This window comes from Plectrocnemia conspersa, unplaced genomic scaffold (assembly GCF_051122295.1).
Source record: "Plectrocnemia conspersa isolate PC_06_02 unplaced genomic scaffold, ASM5112229v1 ptg000002l, whole genome shotgun sequence".
Taxonomy (NCBI): Eukaryota; Metazoa; Arthropoda; class Insecta; order Trichoptera; family Polycentropodidae; genus Plectrocnemia; species Plectrocnemia conspersa.
This window is the reverse complement of record NW_028277166.1, coordinates 12,660,560-12,682,295: the sequence shown is the minus strand read 5'-3', so window position 1 is coordinate 12,682,295 and position 21,736 is coordinate 12,660,560. Positions and strand designations below refer to the sequence as shown.

The 21,736-nt window shown below is 31.8% G+C and overlaps 1 protein-coding gene across 7 annotated transcripts in view; it reads right to left on the bottom strand.

Moving 5' to 3' along the window:
- Nucleotides 1-21,736, bottom strand: part of LOC148237698 (NAD(+) hydrolase sarm1-like) — an 83,044-nt gene that overhangs the window by 11,064 nt on the left and 50,244 nt on the right. For 2 of the 7 annotated variants that reach the window (XM_088203538.1, XM_088203548.1), the window contains exons 2-5: nt 11,736-11,897; nt 5,154-5,308; nt 2,642-2,829; nt 2,255-2,442 (exon numbers count right to left, since the gene is read on the bottom strand). In XM_088203538.1, coding sequence (XP_088059664.1) covers nt 2,255-2,442; nt 2,642-2,829; nt 5,154-5,308; nt 11,736-11,897 — 693 coding nt within the window. Of the gene's footprint in view, nt 1-2,254; nt 2,443-2,641; nt 2,830-4,991; nt 5,309-11,735; nt 11,898-15,023; nt 15,158-21,736 lie in introns of those variants that run through there. The other 5 variants (XM_088203553.1, XM_088203568.1, XM_088203559.1 and 2 more) reach the window with 4 other exon arrangements.

Below are 21,736 nucleotides of genomic sequence, written 5' to 3'. Positions count from 1 at the left end.
TTAGTAAAGTAATAAATGTTTTATTACTAAATACACTTTGTTCAACATACATTTTTTTTTATTAATTTGGGATAAAAAAAATTTCGTCTTGTATATATTCAATTAAATTCAATATTTTTAGTAATAGTAGTAAAAATAATAAAATTACAGGAATCGGAATCAGATCATCGGGAATTGTAGCAAAATCGTTTTAAAAAACACTTTGTAATTGCAGAAATTTGATAAATTACTTTGCTTAAATGTGCACCTGTGTACTTTTTAATGGCTGATATTGATTTTTATATCACTATTAAATCAATACAAATACTGTTTTGTTTCAAGTATGTCGTAATTTATTATGGTACAATTTTTTTAACATACCGAGTTGAAGTCATTTTACCATAAAATATGTGTTATAAATGGTATAAATGTCAATAATAAAATAAAAAAAAATGAATAAACGATATACTGTTATGGTAAACCTAGTGGCAAAATTAAAAATATTTGGAAATTTTTGAGTACAAAACTTTAGAGTATAAAAAATTACTAGAATATTATTTATTGTAACAGTAAATCGTTTTTTTCTAAAGAATATTACGCACCAATGTACTTAAAATATTTAGATTACAATAATATACTATAGATAGAGCAAACATTATTTTTCTCTGATAAAATCGCTTCAAAACATGCATCAATATAAAAGTCGATTAATTCAAAATATGGTGACAGCTTTAGCATGTTCATTATACTCAATTTATAAGATAATGAACGAAGAAGAAAATACCAGTTAAATAAAAACACGTAAATACTTCTACATATATTATTATATTATCTGTCTAGGTAATAAACTCGCGAATGGAATACTATAAAATATTTGCGTTGACACAGTCAGTTCTAGAGCTATCCATTTCATCATTTATTCATAATTAAAGAAAAAATCTTTCAGAATGTAAGTACTCATAAACAAGCATTAACCTTTTCACCACGGCTGATTTCCAAATTTGTTAATATGTCGGGGGCACCTATTCATCAGGCGCGTACGGTGAGATACATTCCCTTTTGTTCGCTCGCGTGTTAAATAAAGCGAGTGAGTGAGAAGAAGTGGGCGTGCGGAACGCGTGTAATGCACGCTCTTATCTCTCACTCACTCTCGTCAATTAGCACGCGAGCGAGCGAAAGGGAATGTATCTCACGAATGTGTCATATTTTTTAATCTTATGGTTCAATTTTAATGAGCTCTATAGAAGCCATCCGCGGTGAAAAGGTTAATTACATAATTAAATAATTGACGAAGAAATAGATACCAGTTTAAGTTTTTTATGTTGATATGTAATACTTATATAATTTATATTATTTTTTTAGTAACGTAAATTAAATAATTATTTATGTATCTATAACGAATGGCTTAAAAAACGAGCAGATCTTCGCGGAACAAGAGATTATGTCAGTTTCAGCACGATCATTTAGCGCGATAGATAAGATAATGAACGTAGAAGCTTCAGTTATCCAAATGGAATACGAAAAAATGGATCCTTATTATGCTGTTAATTTATTTTGAAATAGATTTACACATTCCTCAAACATTTTCTGTGAAGTTTGGCACAAATTCTTTAAATTATATTGCATTTAAAACTTTTAATAATTTACCAACATCAGCTAGGAATGATTGCAAAAAAAATGAAAAAATATAACTTACAAATCAGTCAATTGAGCTGATCATTGAATGCTTTTCTCATGTTTAATGGCACGAGTTGATAATCTAAAACAACTATATTTGCTGAAATATAAATAAATAACAATTGTCTGAGAACAAAAATAAAATTTAAAATAAAAGAGACACTGCCTCAAAGGGTGGCAACATTAATTACTTTCACACATACATCGTTTCATCACTGTAATTGAAAAAATGTATAAAAAGGCAATTTCAGAGTGATTTAATTACTTTAACGCTAACCAATTTTTACATAGCATGTCAATTTAACTAATTAGAGAATTGCTATATTTAACGCTCAATGGTTTAAACGCGTTCACGCACGCGACCAATTAAACCATTATCTTGACAAACTGCAACACCGCAAAACCATCAAAGGGACCGATAATTTTCCGACTAGCATGGAAAAAATGCAAAGCCGAGAGTGAAACGGTCCGTCGTACGCCGACCCTGGACTTGAACTCGTCTGGATCGATTTATGACACCAAACAAAGAACGCGTTGCTTAATAGTGTCTGAATTGTGATTCGGCAGAGATTGCCAACTATTTGGTTATAAAATTTACCTTAAAAGCGCTGCGCTCCGCTGCCATGGTTTCCATAGTTGCCCTGGTTCCAGTTCCAACAGTGACGCTGTTTAATTCGGCGCCCCTTCTTCTCTGCTCTTCGTTGGTGGTGCTTCTATAATCGTGTTTGACTTGTGTTTTAGACGCTGAAGTAGTCATCTTTTCAAACTTCATCTTGTCCAAAGAACCTAAACGAATAAATATTTATATAGTTAGGAGTATATTTGGAAAAGAAATATTATCAAATAGCTTTCAGTAATGCCTAATGTATTATAGAAATATATTCGTTTCCAAAACAAATGAATATTTTTATATATTCGAATCACTAAGATTTTTGTTGCCAATATAGATATTATAATAAATTATAAATAAAAGAATTGCACTCACTTGACAACATCGAAGTTGAATTATTAGCATTGTTGGAAATCGACATTGGAGATAGCGGCGACATATTCATAACAATGTCTGCAGTGTTGACAGGAGAAGGCGATTGCGAATCAGGAAGGGTCACGAGAGGTTCCGGGTCGCATTCAGGATCCGTGGCGTCCACCAGATTCTCCATCGAATTCCTCAACCTAAAAAATAAATTATTACATAACAGAAAAATACATCGCCACCAGCGGAATAAAAAATACGTTGTATTGTAGCAAACGACCGTTCGTGACTACATTCTTCGCGTTATGACTACACACTTATACATAAAATTTCTAACGTAGACGTAAATCACATTTACACACAAGGACGGGTCAATAATACATTTAAATATTTGCTTGGAAATTATAAAGCATTACTTACTGATTTGTTTCACACATTGCGATATACATAGTATGTAAAATGCAAAGATGTGCTTCGTCTGAGACTTGTTAAAGGTCTAAAGTATTTAATATATTCATAGTGGCTTTTATATACAAATTACTAATATATTGTTTCATATCGTTAATTTATAAAATATGACAATATTTAAATTCCAATGGGTTTTTCATGATAACGTAATTGATGAGTGAGATATAAAGGAAGTATATAACATCATTAAACTGCGGTTATTTTATAAACTCCATTTGTGAATAGTAAAAACTGTGTTTCGATAAATTAGAATAAATAACCACAAACATGTATTATAAACAAATAAAAACCACACACGTTAGTTTAAAATATATGTATATGAAAATCCTATAATTTATTTGTACCTATTAAATTAGTTATATGAAAATAAAAACATTGTTAATATAAAATACTATACAATAAGAAATAAAACAGTGCCATTCAAATCTATTTTTGTTACGTGTGAATTCTACAGAGTGGCGCATAAAGATCTCCTATATTTTGAAGAGCTATGAAAAATGAAGGAAGGTATCTGGAAAAACTATATATTTTTTTTATTTATATATTGTACTAATTTTTGTATTAATATGTTTTAATAATTTATTCAAACACTTTTCTATTAATAAATTTCATTAATTTATTTTCCTAATTTTTATATATTATTCAGCTTTTATGTATTTTTTTATATCAATTCAGTGGCTCTCAATTTTTTTTATAAAATTATTATAAAATATTTTTGTCATGTTAATTTATTTGGTACTCTATTTATTGGTATTATTTGCTATAAAAATCATTCACAATAAATTAAATCTAAAAAAAATTATTTAAATATGATATTTTTTATATTTATTATATCTTTCGTTATGTATATATGAATATATAAATATCTGGGTTACCTTAGAACAGTAAAAGATCGACCGCCGTACATGTACGGCGATACCGCTTAAAGGGTTAAATTAAAATTCAGAACATCTAAAATGATTAGATTTAATTTTATATATTTAATACACAATAAAAAGATCAAATTTCGAACAATGATTGTAATACGAGGTCTACTTAAAAAATAACAACTTTGAATTTATAAAAAAAATATTCTAAGATATTTATATTGCCTCCTTTAAAATAGTCCCTATCAGAAGTAATACATTTATTCCAGCGTTTGTGGAATGCACTAATTTGTCATTTTAAAATTATAATCGAAATAGGAATAAGTCACAGGGCGACACATTTGGTAAATACGGTATTGTTTTTCGCCAAAAACTGTGAGCCGGTGCGTTATCGTGGTGCAAAATCCGAAATTTGTTTGTACACTATTCTGATCGTTTTTTTCTTTCGAAATCTGTTATTAAAAATATCAAAATCCGCACATGGTAAAAAATTGTAATGCAATATAACACAATAATCAAATAAATTAAAATAGTAGAATTTCGACATTTGATCAAACTTGACGTGCTTTTTTTAATTTGGCCCTTCTATTAAGACGATTTGATCTTTGTTAAATTGTCATATATTACTCGTTGTAGTAATTTTAGGTAAAAATTTGGCTGTTACTCGGTTTTTTTGTCTTCACAACTCTTTTAGAAATATTTGTACTATTTATTTAAACATAGCATTATTGTCTAAAGTCTGCTCCAACATTTACACTATTTCACTGCACATTATAGCAATTTTAAAATTAAATAAATCGTCGAGCGTGACAAAATGCGACTGTAAAACACAAAGTACGCATCTAATTCGGCACACGTATATCGTTATTTTTGGATCAAACTTTTAATGCATAAATTAATTTAAGTGTTAATCATACATTTATATTAAAATTAATTGCTAATATTAAGGTAGCCGTTCATTTTTAAAGTTAGTATAAGCATAGCATATCAATAATTAATTTGTAACAAATAAAAATATATACACGTACACTTCCAGGACCTCTAGCATAGTCGGCATTGTAGTAGCTTATTTTTGTTTAACTTTACACGATTAAAAATATTATAAACTATCACTGAAACGTCCTTATCGCGAGCGCGTATCGTAAAAAATAACTTATAGCACTGAACGAATAAAACGCGAAAGACTTCACCTGTCGAAACTGATCGCCTTTTTTATCTCAGAGATGGAACTCTGCAGTTCGGAAAGGTCCGACTTCATCGAGTTTGCTTTCATCTCTGACAAGGCGTGATGGTGGACCCGCGAAGAAGCCACCCTACTGCTGCTGCTGGCACTCGAGTTGGAGATCTATAAACAGAATACACATTCATAGGTGAGTGGGCGTGGTGACAGGGTGTATACAAAATATTATTAAAAGGATTATATATATAGAGAAATTGTATCATAAAAGTGATTAAAACAATACGCGAGGAAATTATATAATTAAAGTGATAATAGACATTTCGTATGCAAGAGATAATTAAATAATCTACGAGATACTACAATAACAAAAAATAGTTACTCTCAGTGGAGTTATATTTTTATGTTTATTTGATATTTTCATAACCTAATAAATAGTATAAGAGTATGAATATCAAAGAAAATCGCTATATTTTTCATATACATTCTGCGGGATGAATGATTTTATGATAATATTCAATTTTATTGTATGAATGTACAATCTAATTATTTTATTTTTAAGTAATATTATATTATAAAAAAGGCACAGCCCTGCATATTCCCATATTAATGATTCAGTTCTTCGTGTGTCTGTTTTCCCGCTAAATTCTCAATCGCCGGTGTTTTGGCAACGGAGTCGTTTTTCTGACCAAAGACTTTTTCAAAGAAATTACGACACAAGGTCTGAGGTCACACTTTTACACAGTTTTACGGATTTAGATATGACTTATAATATTAATTAGAAAATATCAACAATTACAACTTTTTACAATTACTGTAACAATCATTATCGCGCAAGATAACTGCACGCACGTAAGAGTGAAAGTAAATATAACAAGTGTAAAAATACCACACACAGATATGAGTAATCTGACAATATTAGAGTTACAACATTCTTTGGTAAAACAATGGTTACATTTATTTACTATTCGACGCGTTTTTATTAATGACTTTCACATTCATCAATCGCGTATCAATTAATCTCAAAATACATTGAAAATAATATTTATAGTCTCTTAATCATACTGTTACTCTTGTGATTTCGTTATATAATATATCCGATTATAAACGGCGCCATAGACGATGACAAACTCCAGTGATTCATCAGGGAAATTTAGGGATGAATATAGGACGTCGCGACGTCGATAAGAAGACGTCGCCAAACATCTACAGGAATAGACCAGGAAAACCGGAATTACTCAGACTTAAAAAGACAAATCGAGAACAAATTGACGCGACACATAAATCAATCAGACGCTTTTTCCTGTAACATAAGTTTTTAAAGAATATGATGCTTCAAGATAACTTAATTTGTTGTTTACTACCTTTTAAATTTCAATATTATTTTTGAGTAGTTACGTCAGCTTTCATGGTAAAAATATTTGTGGGGTTTCAACTACATGAAGAATTTGTTATAATTTAGAGGTTATTCTAACGATCATTTCAATTAAATAAAACATAAATCAAAAGTAATACCACACTCATTATTTAATACAACAATGGAAGATAGATCTAGTGACTAAACAATTGCATTAAAAATTCAAAATTGAAAAGATTGCACGGACCACCTAATAGTATAGTCAATCCAAGATGTGCAAAATCCAGAGATCCGAATGATTTGGGGGTGCTTATTATATTCCGAAATGGAAGGCATCCACTTCATCAAAGGGACAGTAAAGCACGTTGGATCAAATTTGGATTGCAACTTTGGGTAAAAATAGTCTGTGATATTTTTTTTTGTTCATTATTTTTTAAATATAGTAATATACATGTGGTACAACTGACATCATATCTTGAATGAAAAAACTAGTCGACGTTTACATTATTTATTATGTTTAAAGCGCTAGTGAAGCTATTCGTTATAGGTTCTGCCAACATTATATTTATAATCAAAGCTATGTTTACCTTTGAATTCGTAGAATAATGTTCTGTCAACATATCATATCGCGGGTCAGACAAGCAGAGGACAAACTTTGAGAAGTATAGTATAGATTAGATTCTTGGACTGAAAAATTCACACGATAAGGGTATTTAAATATTAATTTTTCTACCGTAGTTTATCCACTGCTCTAAAATAAAATTAATCTGTATATTTTATTCAGCTACTTTGAAGCTTAGTTTTAATTCCGCAAAAATGCAATCTAGATACATATATTGTATCAATAAGTATAATATACTATAAAAAGGTTGACCACACATAAGCCAATAGTCATCGGCTTAGATTTAACCGCCAAATCATAGCAACGATGATCAAACGGCTAATTCAAGAGACAGACCGACAGGAAAATCGTTCGGAAAATTGTACGCATCATCAGTCGGCTCCAGTTTTTGGCCGACTGTCGCCCTGGCAGTACCGTCGCGCCAGAAAAAAACGAAGAAAACCGATTTGGAACTGTCTCATTCGCACTTAGGAGAAAAGTCAACTTTAGAAATTCAGCTAAATGGCGGAGGGGAGAATGGTACAATTTCCAGCGAATATTGCGCGTTCTCAGAATGTTGTAAACAGAAATAACACGTGTAGAAAAACGGTGACGTCGTCCATTCGAGTGCTGCCAACGACGACGAAAGGTGTGATTTCTTTCAAATAGATTTTTTTCTATTACTACGTATGTATTATTGTATCGTTCTTATCGCTTTATGTATTGAAATTGCCAAGAGTAATTTTAAATTACAGCAAAAATAAAATTGACCCGTTTTATGAGACGTCTAGAATCAATATGTCACATTTACTTCAAATAGACACTATTAGACATACATATATGTATATTAATTTATATTTATAATCATAATACCTAAGATGATTCATGTTTAAATTTTAATTTTATACATGTGTTATTTTGATGTTAGACTATGTATGTATGTGTATATATATTTTCAATAGCATTTTAACCAAATCAATGTATTTTTATTAGTGAAAATATAATTTCACTGACAGGTGCTAGTAAAATTATACGCTAATTTGACAGGCGTGAAACGTATAAAATAAGCAACGTTAATGGTGACTGACAGTTGTTAAATCCTGCACGTCACCAGCTATTTTCATTTCAAAACATTTCGTTAAGACCAAAATGTTCCAAACATACATGTATTTATGTTTGGAACATATTTGAATATATTTGTTTGATACATTTTAACTGGCCTAGTTAGTGAAATTGAAATATAACTGAAAAAAAAACACTTTCACTGTAACAGTTGAGAAACGTGCATTTGCTGTTCAAACCAAAACCTAACCTGAACAAATAAACTAAATCTAATTTGAGCTAATGAAACTTTCATTATGTTAGATTTGGGTTTGAGCAAATGGACGTTTCGCAATTGTCAAATTAAGTTTCATACACATTTAAGAACAGCATATAATTTCACAATCAGTAAAAACATATGTTCGCTATTAGAAATATATATTTGCCGGTGAAAATGTATTTGCATATTATTTCACTGAAACGGTTAGTGAAATCTCTTTAATAAAACAATAAAAAAATCACATTCGCTGTAACACAAAATATGATTTCAAAAAAGTTTCATTATGTTATGTTTAGGCAATAAATGAGAATGAAATAAAGCATATTTAAATCGAATTTTGACCAAAAGGAGAGTGTAAAAAAAAACAATTATCTCTTCTCAGAAGTCAAAAATCTACGTCAAAAGCAATAAAATCGTGTTGACGCCGTCACAGAGGTAATGCTTGGTTATCTAGAGTGCATATAAGGACTTTTTATAGCAATATTACGACTTAAAATAAGTAAAAATTTAATTAGGCATATCTAAACCAAATTTTGACCAATAGGAGGTCGCAAAAAACAATTATCACTTCTCAGAAGTCAAAAATTCACGTCAAAAGCAATAAAATCGTGTCGGCGCCGTCGCAGCGGGAACGCTCGTTACCGAGCGTTCCCACTGCGACGGCGCCGACACGATTTTATTGCTTTTGACATGAATTTTTGACTTCTGAGAAGTGATAATTGTTTTTGCGCCCTCCTATTGCCCTAAATTCGGTTTGAATACACTTTAACCAATAATAAGGATAGCTTTCATATTTTTAAAACATAATGTAATATCAAAGTGCAGACTAACTATTGAGCAATATGCGAGATGCAACGTCTGTCTGTACTTTTTATTCTGCTTATTACACCCTGAGAGATGATTTGACCTAGTTTGTATTTTGGACCTGACCTAATTAGGTTAGGTTTGGGTTAGAACAGCAAATGGACGTTTCGCAACTGTTAAATTGAGTTTCATACAAACTTTAAAGCAGCATATAATTGCACTAGCGCCTATCAGTTACATTATATTTTCGTTAGTAAAAATATAAATTTACATGCGAAAAATTATTTAGATATGATTTGAAAATATATTTATAATATTGAAAATATAAAATTCACATTCGCTGTAACAGTTCAAACCCAAACCTAACCTAAACAAATTAACCAAACACAACTTGATACTATGAAATTTCTTAAACTACAATAATTATAGTTTTTCTGCTTTTATTAGGTTAAATCATGTAGGTTATGTATCGGTTTCAGCGGATTTTAGAGTAGCATATAATTTCACTAGTTAAATTATATTTTCGCTAGTAGAAATGTATGTATATCTACCGGTGAAATTGTATTCAAATATAGAACGGCAAATCGTCAATGCAATTTTATAAAGCTGTAAAAATATTGATAACGCCTTGAGTGAAATTTAAATATATTCGAAGTGTAAAGTGTGGAATATGCAAACTAAAGTAATTGACGATGTCATAAGCAAACTAAATCCGTAAGTAGAGCATTTCGTTTTCAACAGAAAAGAACAACGAAGTCCTGAAGGAACTTAAAAATAGGGAGAAGAATACTATTTCAAACCAACAGCAAGAAAATGAGCAACAGAAATAATTTTTAATTAAGAAGATCGATGGATAATAAAATATGATCGAAAACGATTTGTGAGTGTCTAAAGTAGTGAATGATGAACTATTTCTCATACTTATGCAATTTATTAAGAAAATCAATTATAGTAATTTGCTTTGAAAAACTATCGCCAAATTAATAATTTAAATTTTAAACTAATTAACAATATGTCTATTTATAAGGTAGAGCTATAGTTAATACCTCTTAAATTAAATATTTAATGTTTTCATCCTTTACAGTTTCAACAAAAATGGTATACAAAATTTATTAGCACTAAAAAAATATATAACTGTTTTATAATTAGATAAACGTAGCATTAAAAAAAATATTGGAATTTATTTTTTAGAAAAATGTAAATAAAAAATTCTTCCAAAAATATTGGAATGACACAAATATTTTATTTAAATAAACAAATAAATACATAATATAAAAAATAAAATTAATGCCAAATTTTCTTACATACGCTCGTCGCCAAGAGATGGCTCCGTCGTTTTCTCAAGCGAACGAACTTGGAAACGCGAAAAATAACTTCGAAGGTGAATAGCTCGCACCTGGGATCTTGACATACGCACACAGAGAAAAATATCCCTGGATGAAAACGACCGATTTAGAATTGCTGGGGAGAGAACTACTGTAAACAAGAGTAGTTATCTACGGTAATGGCAACGAGACGACGGTAAATCACACGCGAGACGGGAAAAAAATCAAGGTCGGGTGAATGTGTATGTTTTTTTTCTCTTCTTCTCTTCTCTCTCGCAGTCGTTTGGCAACGAGACTCGGGAAACTGCCCACGCACTCAGGTGAGTTTGTTTACGATGACGAAACTGAGTGTTGTTAGTACCTACACGCGTAGTGTGGTGATGCAATACAACCGGCGTCAATAGTAAAAACGTTGCCCTTTTCATTCATGGGTGTGCCTCGTGTATCATGTACTTAGGCATCAGTGATATTCAAAGTATTTCCTTAAAACTCTGAGGTTCCATTTGCTCAGATTTTAAATATAACTCTCTGCATTTGAGAGTTTAAAAATAAATTAAATTGACTCCACATTCAGATGAAATTTTCATAATCAATCTGATAAGTGTATGTGATTGTTAAAAGTGTGATGAAAATCTTGCATGTGAACGTAGTTCTGGTCCTTCTTGTTAATTTCGACAATTTATATTAAATTTAAGTTTTTCGTATACATCTCATGCCTTTCGTTACTACTAAGACTCAGAAAAGCTGCTTAAAAATAATAGTTGTATTATATACATATGTATATACATATATCAATACATATAATTATTCGTTGGAATTCATTAAATAAGCATTATTATTTTTAATTTTCAGATTCTATATAAAATTGGAATTGAAAATTATCTGCAGATGAAAAAAGAGAAAATATCATTATATGATTTACAATATGTACAAACATGACTTGTGCTAAATACACTTATATTATATATTATCAAATCTAATCTGAGATATAAATCACAGTCGAAGATATACATCGTATTAGTAAGTACACAGATGAATCTTGTAGTTTAAGGTAAATATATTTTTAATTATATATTATTGCAGTTTATCTTTTTTTTCGCTAATTTTGTTAAATATTAACTTGTCAATATAATTATAAATGTTTGAGAATAACTACTATCAAATTAATTATTCCTTCAAGTTCGCACCTGTGTTGAAGAGCTGGTAACCTGACTCGCTTGGCTGAGTGTGGTTTGGGTCGAAGACATTTGACTCTGACGCGACTGCATGGTCTGGTTTGTCTTCAAATTTTCCATGAGACTCGTAGATGAAAATTTCGGCGAACCAGTCTCTTTTCCTAGCTCCACCATCTGCAAGATAATAAAAACAATCTTGAGCACCTCTGATTTTGAAAATATCCTCTGCAAAAAATCTATATCTGCTCATCGAAATTCCTAAATCACTATTACGTGACTGTGATGCTTGACTATAAATAGGAGTGTGTCGTCGGCTGGATGACCTGTTGCCTCAGTGTCGTCACTGACCGTCACCGAGTGATGAGTCAGGTCCTGACTACGATTGTAAACATTACTGACGTAGAACCAAACACGCCTTCCACATACATAATATCGCAGATGTGCATCCTTCATTTTTACTTTGAATGAGATATTATTTAATTTTTGAATGATTTTTTTTCACAAATCTCTTTTTTAAAATCAATTAAACGTTCTTTTGTTAATAAATCGTATGGATTTATTTAACGTATTAAATTGTTTTGAAACATATAAAATATATTTTGTCGACATTTCAAAGCTCTTGAATCTATATTCAACAGAAACACATTTCGCTTTTTAGAAATAGTATAATTCCTAATAAGATGTTTATATGAGAAAGGTGTAATTTTAAAATGAGTATTTTAACTTGAAAGATATTAAATGACAAAATGTGAGGTCATTATTCATTCAGTTATAATCTCAAATAATTCCAGTAGTTACATACATATGTATTATATATAATGAGATTTTTCAGAAAATCTAAAATATATATTAACATATTATTTGATTTCATTATTATATGGTTAAACGAATAGCAGGAGTATCACTGTCGAAATATCGAACAGTAAATTCTCATAATATAAATACAGTGATTTACGAGTTTAACCCTTTTAATGCCGAAAAATCGGCCCAAGCTGCCCGGGAAAATATGCGGGCCGATTTTTCGGCTTTGCATTTTTAAAAACAATTTTTTTTTAAAAGTGCAAGGATTATTTTGCTTTATTTAATTACAAATAAATAAAAAGTTACATAGACAAATCTTTATATATACATAAAAATATAAACCTTTTAACTCCCATACGTCATAATAAAAACTGCGGTATTTAATTGCCTTGCGGTAAAGCGCATCGTTTCCTTATTTAATAGCCTGTAAATGGCCGATGATTAATTACTATAAATATCAACAATCTCTATTTATACGACGCTATTACAATATTCGGCGTATAACCGCAATTTGTCCGCTTGGCATGTTTTGACGTATACAACTAATTAATATAATGCATTATATGAATGAATAACACTTTCATTCATAACCATTTATACTACGCTCTTACGTTTTTTCTATGAACTGTTAGTACGCAATGTTTACAATAGCACTAAAGTTCTTCTTAAGCGTCAGAGTGATAAGAGCCTATGATAAATGGAAATTTCCTCAGGATTAAAAGAATCACACATACATACTTTTTTAATCGACCGAGAAACGAATCTGTTTGTTTTTAACGACTCGTTAACATAATATGGTAGTTCGAATGCGAATTTTCGATATAAAAAGAAATCATTAGCATAAGATACGAGGAAATCACCAACGCGTCAGATACGATCCTATCTCATGTACGTTATCTAAAATCGAACCAATGTTTATATAATAACATATAATAAAATACCTTAACTTTAGATTTTTACGTAGAAATTTTAATAGACAAAACTGGTCGGTTATTTAACTGTATTTTTGTGATTAGTCAGATTAGTACCAAAGTCTGAGTCACCGTTTAGACTTTTTATTTAAAATATACCATAAATTTTTATTATAGCCTTAGGATGAAACTCTGCCGATTTTTTACAAACACTTGATTATCACGCCGGGCGTGATCGATCGTTGACGAAAAGATTTACGACTAGGAAATTATAATCTTAGAATTCTATCCGCGCTTTATACTCTCGAATTTTTCTAAGAAGCAGTTCAAAGACCAATCGTGTCAACGTTCCAATAAATCTTGGCACAAATTGAAACCTGTAACGCGGCCAATGCCAGAAACTGATTGTGATGCTAATTCCAATCTGCGGTTATTACTATTATTTTTACGATGAAAGTTTTCACGTGGACCAAGGTGAGATAAAGTCAAAGAGAAAGTAAAATATACACAAGTGTACAAGTTACTTTTGAGAAATAGTATTTGAACAATTTACTGTTTTTAATTGTTAGTATGAACAGGGAAATTTAAAAAAATCACCTATTATTTGATCCCAAAGCAAGTTTTTTATTTATTTTTTCGGTAGAAACTGATAATATCCACTAACAATAAGTTACTGTGCTATATTTTACTCACTTTTGTGTGAATAAAATAATAATAGCAAAAATAAATTTTGACTTGATTACTCAATACTTTAAAAAGAAGATATAGCAAAATAATTTAGCTGTATCTTTGCAATTAAATACAGGACAATTAGCATATTTCTAAATATCTCGTAACTACGTATATGTCAGGTAAGATGTTTTAACCTTAGGTTCTTCAAATGGTTTTATCTTTTGTCTTCACAGATTATAGAACTATCTTATACATCTATGAATATGCAGTATCGCCGATACACTTGCAGATTGTTATAGCCTCGACATATTCTGAGCAAAACAATAGCTAGTAATGTGTGTTGAAATTGAGGAATATTATATATTAGTATTTTTAAGACTTACACCCGTTTATTTACAATTGTACTTTTACCTTTTTTATCCATAAATATTTACAAAAAACTATTTCATATTGATGTGAGTGGTGTTATATATAATTTCATGTGCAATGGATGTTTGAACACTACTGTGCGATTGTATGAAAACTCATAAGTGAACAAGCTCAATGATCTAATAATCTCTCAGATATGTCAAATTCAAGGTTGATATGATTTATGTATTATGAAAGTGCTTTAAAAGCGCGTCATTTAAATATTCCAAGGTTGTAAAGGGAGCTTTTGATATATAGGGGAGCTAAATAGAAAGAGAAATTATTAGCGTCGAAAAGGGGAGGGGATCGGTGCACCGAGCTATCACCTCTGACCTGAACCGCGAACGTCAAATAGATAAGACAGGCATCAGCCGGCGTCTTATCTCGGCACAATTGTCTTGCGGCGAAACGTTTAGCCGACGCTAATTGACCGTCTCGTCTATTTTTTGGCATCGAGTCGCGGGGTTAAGTAACCGATCGGCGTTAACGGAACACAAAAAACGCTCACCGTCTGCTCTTGCTCCATGGCGCACGCACGAAACCAGATATCAGAACATAATAATCGAACTCCGATGGGTGATATAGCACCGCGCGTCTCGACGATCGACGAACGACTGACTGGTGAACCCAATGAATGAAACTTCAAGGTCCCCTCGATCGGATCGCTGCATCCCAGCCGGCGTGCGCGCAAATCGCATGTGCTACCGATAGTTTATTTTTAATAATAAACCTACCCGGCTAAGTAGTATCGACTTTGGAATTTGCAATAGCGCCTTGTCGCTAAAAAAAATAGTGACGATCCGATGTAACGAGCGAAACGTCAAATTCAAAATACACATGGTCGATGCGCGGCGTGTTTAGGCCCGAGGCGCATGGCCGCCGAGAAACGTCAAAGTGACATGTTGCGAGTACGTCACGTGTCTCGTTGCGGAGGAAACGGAAGCTCCATCCGGGCTCGCCGTTATTTTTATCTCGCAGTGCGAAATGCGAAATTCGCACCGACTACTTTCAGCAAGTGCGCGATTCCGGCCGCGAGCTGTCAAACTGGCGCTGATAGCGCAACTTTCGCCCAATGCGCATGCGCGAAAGCTCACGCATTCATGAACTTCATATAATGTACATCCAATACGTTTATTAATAATATTTAAATGCGTATTTAATAACTAACACGTTGCTTGGACTCTTTATAATTATAAACTAGTATTTAAAAGACTACAAATATTTAAATTAATATAAATTATGTTTCAATCTACATCAGTACATATTTTTTTTAATAAGACACCACTGGAAAAGCGAGATTATTCCAAATTTATTACAGTAAGTTGAAGAGATTATCCACGAGATTTTTTTATGGTCATTGTGTGAAATCGTCTTACTCTTTTAAAGTTAAAAGATACGACAAACGGTATTTTCTCCTTTGGAACAGCTAGTTAAAATTGTTGCCTCAATTACATTTGGTAAATATTGTGTAACTCTGTACTTGATTAAAAAATATAAATTTATGAAAAAAGTATTCATGAACAATTAACGTTAAATATTTTATTATTATTCTTAAATCAGAGTCACCTGTGTAACATAAACAGTTATACAGTAAGCTTAGTAAATAATGGAATACAACGTAGTGGTTTCTCATTTTCCTTATATGAAAATAATATGAAACAATGGATTTTTAAATATTATTTTATTTGAATATATTAATATTAAGTCATATATGCAAATTTGTATTAAGGTCGGCTTCTTAAAAAAATGTAATACCCCTGCAATAGACGTCATTCAGATTGTCAAATAGTGTTGCCAGAATGAATAAAAATACGCAATGCTGCCAATCTAACCAATTCTGCTAATAAGACATATCCGGCGAGAGCGAAGGTGATTCAGAGGCGACTACTCCTCAGATTCCGAGAAGATAACCACCCGTACCAGGAACGACCGCTTACATCACCATTACGGAGACGAGACCTCTCGGCGCTTAACGGCGCTATCATTGTTATGTTGTCACTATGACGTATGATTACGAATGAAAAATTACTTCATAATTCACAACAATCTCCATTCAACACTCATCGCTGTGACGTACGCTCATCCTATGAAGCATTCATGCGATTCTTAGTTAGAGGGGAATAGCATCTACTACTGCTACTATCAAAACAAACAGAGGGTGAAATTTAAAAAAGGGAATATAATAAATGAAATTTGATTAAATCGAAAGCTTGTTAATAAATATAATTACAATTGTACAAAAGTATATATTCGGCGTTATCTACAAGGAGCTTAACAAGAAGAAAATTCGCTTAGCGCGATCATGTCCAGAACGTATCCCCCGCGTCGAACGGGGGGCTTCCTATATATAATTTTTTTTTTATTAATTTTTAAATGATTTTAATTGCATTTTTAAATAATGTATCATACGTGTATCAATGTTATCGACCGCTGCTAATCTCGCTAAAGTATGATGATACGCTGCAGTTTCCCGATAATAATCGTTATTGCAGTTCACGTAGAAACAAAAACAACACACACTCGTATTTTCGTGCGACGTATACAACTTTCTTTATGTGACTCGGCTTTAGCACGCGCGAATTTATATGTGTAAAAATTGGAAGCCGTGACGTATACTGGTGTACATCATATGTATGTACATACATATGTGTACGAAATGCTTAAATTATTTTGAATAAAGGCCATAATGAAAAAACGTTCAAGTTATGATGCTCAGATTTCTAATACATAAAATATATATGTATGTATATTATATTAATTAATTACTAATTGTTTTGGCTTATAATTAAACAACAAAACACTACATTGTTATAAGGAAATAAATATTTTTATATGATCGTTTAACGAATATATAAAGAAAATATACTATCAAAACATTTATTTGATCACAGGAAATAGCTGCTAAACGGAAGTCTTTTCATATAAACAATATTTTATGATTCATTTTAAGAAGAAATTGAATGTTTTTATAGAGTATTATTGTTATTAAATTTCACATAAACATTCGATTATTTACTTTTATGATGATTAAACATAAACATAGAAATTTAACATAATTATTTTGATACTTTTTTGAGACTCATTTGTATAAAAATGTATTAAGACAATAAGATTTGAATTTATAAAGTTCAATTGGCTGCAAATTTAGAATATTTTTGTGCATTTAACTTATATGTAAAAATTAAATACCATGATCGTCTAACGTATTTTATGGGTTGAATAATATCTACATAGATGGGTAAACAGAGGTCACTCGCTCATTTCAACTATGAACGCTGTATAATTATTTTAAGACGAAATGATTTCTAATTGGCTTGACGTTGATAGAGGAGTCTCATTTGTTATGGAGGAAATTATTATATAGTATCCCGTACCACACGGTCCGTCGAGACACTGATAATATCGATATTTTGTAACAATTACCATTATTTTACATCTTGTCAACAAGTTTATCAGTAAACATGGAAGCTAGAGTTACTGATAGTTTAAATATAATACCTCAAATCTTCTGAACAGAAAAGGGTCGCCGAAGTTCTTTCACTGCCTAAACTATCTATTTTAAAATATATTTGTAGAGATGATAGCATCGTTTTAATATTTCGTACGAGACGCGTGTCTCATGAAAAAATAATTATAGTTAATTTTTTTATCCGTTAAATCCCCCCTCGGTTAAGAGTTCAAATTTTGCATACGCCTCACGAAGTCACGACTATAGTCCGAGCCGGAAATTCCTTTTTGCAAACCGGTCGCGCCAGTCTCGTAACGGAATTGTCGCTGCAATTCAAAACTTTAGAAAGCGCAATTTGGAAATCAAACGACCTAACCTAGACCTGTCGAGATGCATTCGTATTCCGAAGAGGAGGCTTCGAGTGAGTCACGCGGCTTAGAAGAAACAACGGACGATAAGATTCGAACGGCCGTGACTCACCCGCGATGAATCATAGCTAGAATGAAAATTCCGATCGGAGGATCCGGCTATTGGACTACTACGAGAGAGGGTTCCCTGATGACTCAGAATTGTCCCGTGCTATCGGCTCATATCTTCGATCGTCATCGTCAACATCTGGCTTTGAGGAAACAGAAGATCGCTATGACTAATGGCGATCGATGAATAAATTATAGAACTGGAATCGATCACAAACACCCGCGCTATATATTTCATTCAACTATAAAAATGACTCAGCTATGTACGTCTTTTTAATCGATTGCTTCCTAAACTGTTCCAAACATCCCCATGAAAAAGTACTGACCATCAGATAATCTACCTAAGAAATATAAATAGATTATATTGACTATAGATTACTTCAAGCGTCAATGATAACAGTACTTTCGCGATCGCGATTGCGATCGATAGTAGATAAATAAAGATAAACGTCAGAAGGAAAGTATCGTCACACCTAGAACGCATGATTTTACAGCGATCCAAAGTGGTTTAAATGCCGATCCAATATCCATGTGCAAATGGACTTCCATCAACCGTCTGCTTTTTAGTGTCGGAAAATACCATATTATGCAATTTTCTTATCACATCTACCATTAAAATATTTTTACTATCTCGATGGAAACGTTCTGGCTATAGAAACTTTCATCTTGGATCACCTTTGAGAACAAATTGAGGTTTTCTCTACGCGTAAATGTCTGCGAAAAATATTTCAAGATACTAGGCTTTGTTATGAGTAACGATTTTCACATTGAAGATCCGTCAGTTATTCGTGTCCTCGAGGGGGAGATGGAGGAGGGGACAAATTCTCGAGGCTCGAGAATTATATATTTATAAAAAAATTAAAAATCTGAACTAAAACTACACTTGTACTGTTGTATTTCAGATATAAGTTCCTTTAGCCCTATTTATACATATAATAAATAAAAGGAGCGGAACATTGCCTTCAAAAACACCCACTTTCTAGGTAGTACTTTCACAATAAACATTATTATTCCAAGGGACAGATTATAGCTCTTTGACGCGGCTTTGCTTGTGTTAAAATTTATTTGCAAATTATTGTTGACATTATTGCTTTTTAAACGTTTAAAAAACATTAAACGAATTTAAATTAGTAGCAGTAAATTTAGGTATACAATCTGAATTTTCATATCAAATACCTAAGGAAGAAGCAAAGAAATAATGAAAAATCATCAACAGCACCAGCTGAAATATATAAATTTATTGTTTTTTTAGATTGTATTATTAGTAATTTGACAACTGGATTAAATGTAGCAAAATAAATAAATAATACATTCAGTTTCATGTGCTTATTCCTAAAAGAAAATCTAAAAAAAATGGTCTTGAATCTATTCCGAAAATATTTTTTAAAATATTTTGACTGTCATTTCAGAAAAATCATATCGAAATACATTTTCACCAGTAGATATATATTTTTACTAGTAAAAATAAAAATCTGATCAAAGTATAAAGGGCTGATCAAAGTATACTCAAACAGAATTTTGATCAATAGGATAGCGCAAAAACAATTGTCACTTCTCAGAAGTCAAAAATTCACGTCAAAAGCAATACAATCGTGTCGGCGCTTAAAATGTGTATACATACATTTATATTAACTAGAAGATTATATTATGTTATCAAAGTTTATTTAACAGTTTATCCATTATCTATTATTACAATTTAACGAAACATTTGGACACCTGCAAAACATACGTAACACACTTGTCAATTGTTATTACGCAATTAAGAAGTAATCCGAATTTATACATTATACACGTACCATCAATCGATCAATGTTTATTTTTCACCTTAGATTAGGCGTAGTCGGTAATGAACGACGTACGCCAGTTTCTCTGAATTCGGGCTATAAGTATCTTATCGCCAAGGTGTTGTCGCTTTTGTGTTTATAATTGACGTTTATTTATCGACGTAGAGTAACCGAACATTTTTAACCCGTCAAAACGCTGATAAGAAGTCTATACCGCGAAATCATACGATGTGCGAATTTTCGCTACAGATTGTTCGTTGAGTTGTTATATACCGGATTTTCTGGTTTGCCTTTTTGGAAAACTCTCAGCTTGTATGTCGGGTGTAAAATTTGAACTTGTAACATTACACAGGCGCCAACGAGATGATAGGCAAACTGGAAAACTTGTAAATGATATTCGATCGAATGTGTTTAGTACAGCGTTTCCCAAGTGTAGGGGAAAATACGAAGCAAAAACAGCATAAGAATTATATTATATTACAGGTATAAAAATAAAATAAGCAATAGAATAAACCATGTTTAAAAGTGTTATCTCTAGAACCAATACAAACAGGGTATCGAATTCTTAAAATTGTTTGACAGTCTTAGCCCTGGAATTTACAATATATTTTTTTTAGAATAGTTCAATTGTAATCTGATTTAATAATTTAATGGATTGAAATATGCTATTTATACATAGGTATAAAAAATATAGCGATAAAAAATGTTGATGGCTTGATGTAGTGTGGTTTAATGTGACATGTGATAAAAGTCCTGCTTTTTAAAAAAATATTTTTACTGACACTTCAAAGATGTATCTATAGTTTACATTAAGGTGTTAAATGAATACACACAAACATAAGATAATGCAGAGAAAGAAGAAAAACTTGTAACCTACAAATATGCAAAATTAGGGGTGGCTAAGACTTTTGCACGGTACTGTATTTAAAATAATCAAAATGTAAATTCCTCATTTTTGTATGCTATTTTTAAAACACAATGAATTTTGATTATTTAATACATTTTCCGACATCCTCATTAGTATTCTGAGCACCTCGCATGTTGTACAAGGTTAAAGAAGTAAAATACTCCGCAAATTAGTATAAACGCTCAATAATCATCATATTATAGTTAGAAGGATATTTTTTATATTTCCTCGTAAGTTCCGCATGGAAGTGGGCGTCGCTAAATTAATGCGCTAATTACCGACGATAGAGTTCGTAAAAACGGTTAAGGAGCCGAGGGTCCTTCCTGAGGATGGGCTTCCGCCCACGCCTTCGTCTTCGAGTACCAACATCGGCGCCTGCCAAGAAGGCGTTCGAATAAGGAAACACCATTAGCGCTTCGCGGACGTCTCGCCAGGATATCTGGACGATGATGAATAATTACGGTGGGTGGTTCGTCGAACGTCACCCACGTTTGCTACGGATATGTGCGAAACCGCAATGGTGTACCATACCATTTTATTATATTCGCAATATTCCATAGGTCATGGTTGAAAACGAGCACGTAAAGCGGAGGACGTGTGAGAAAT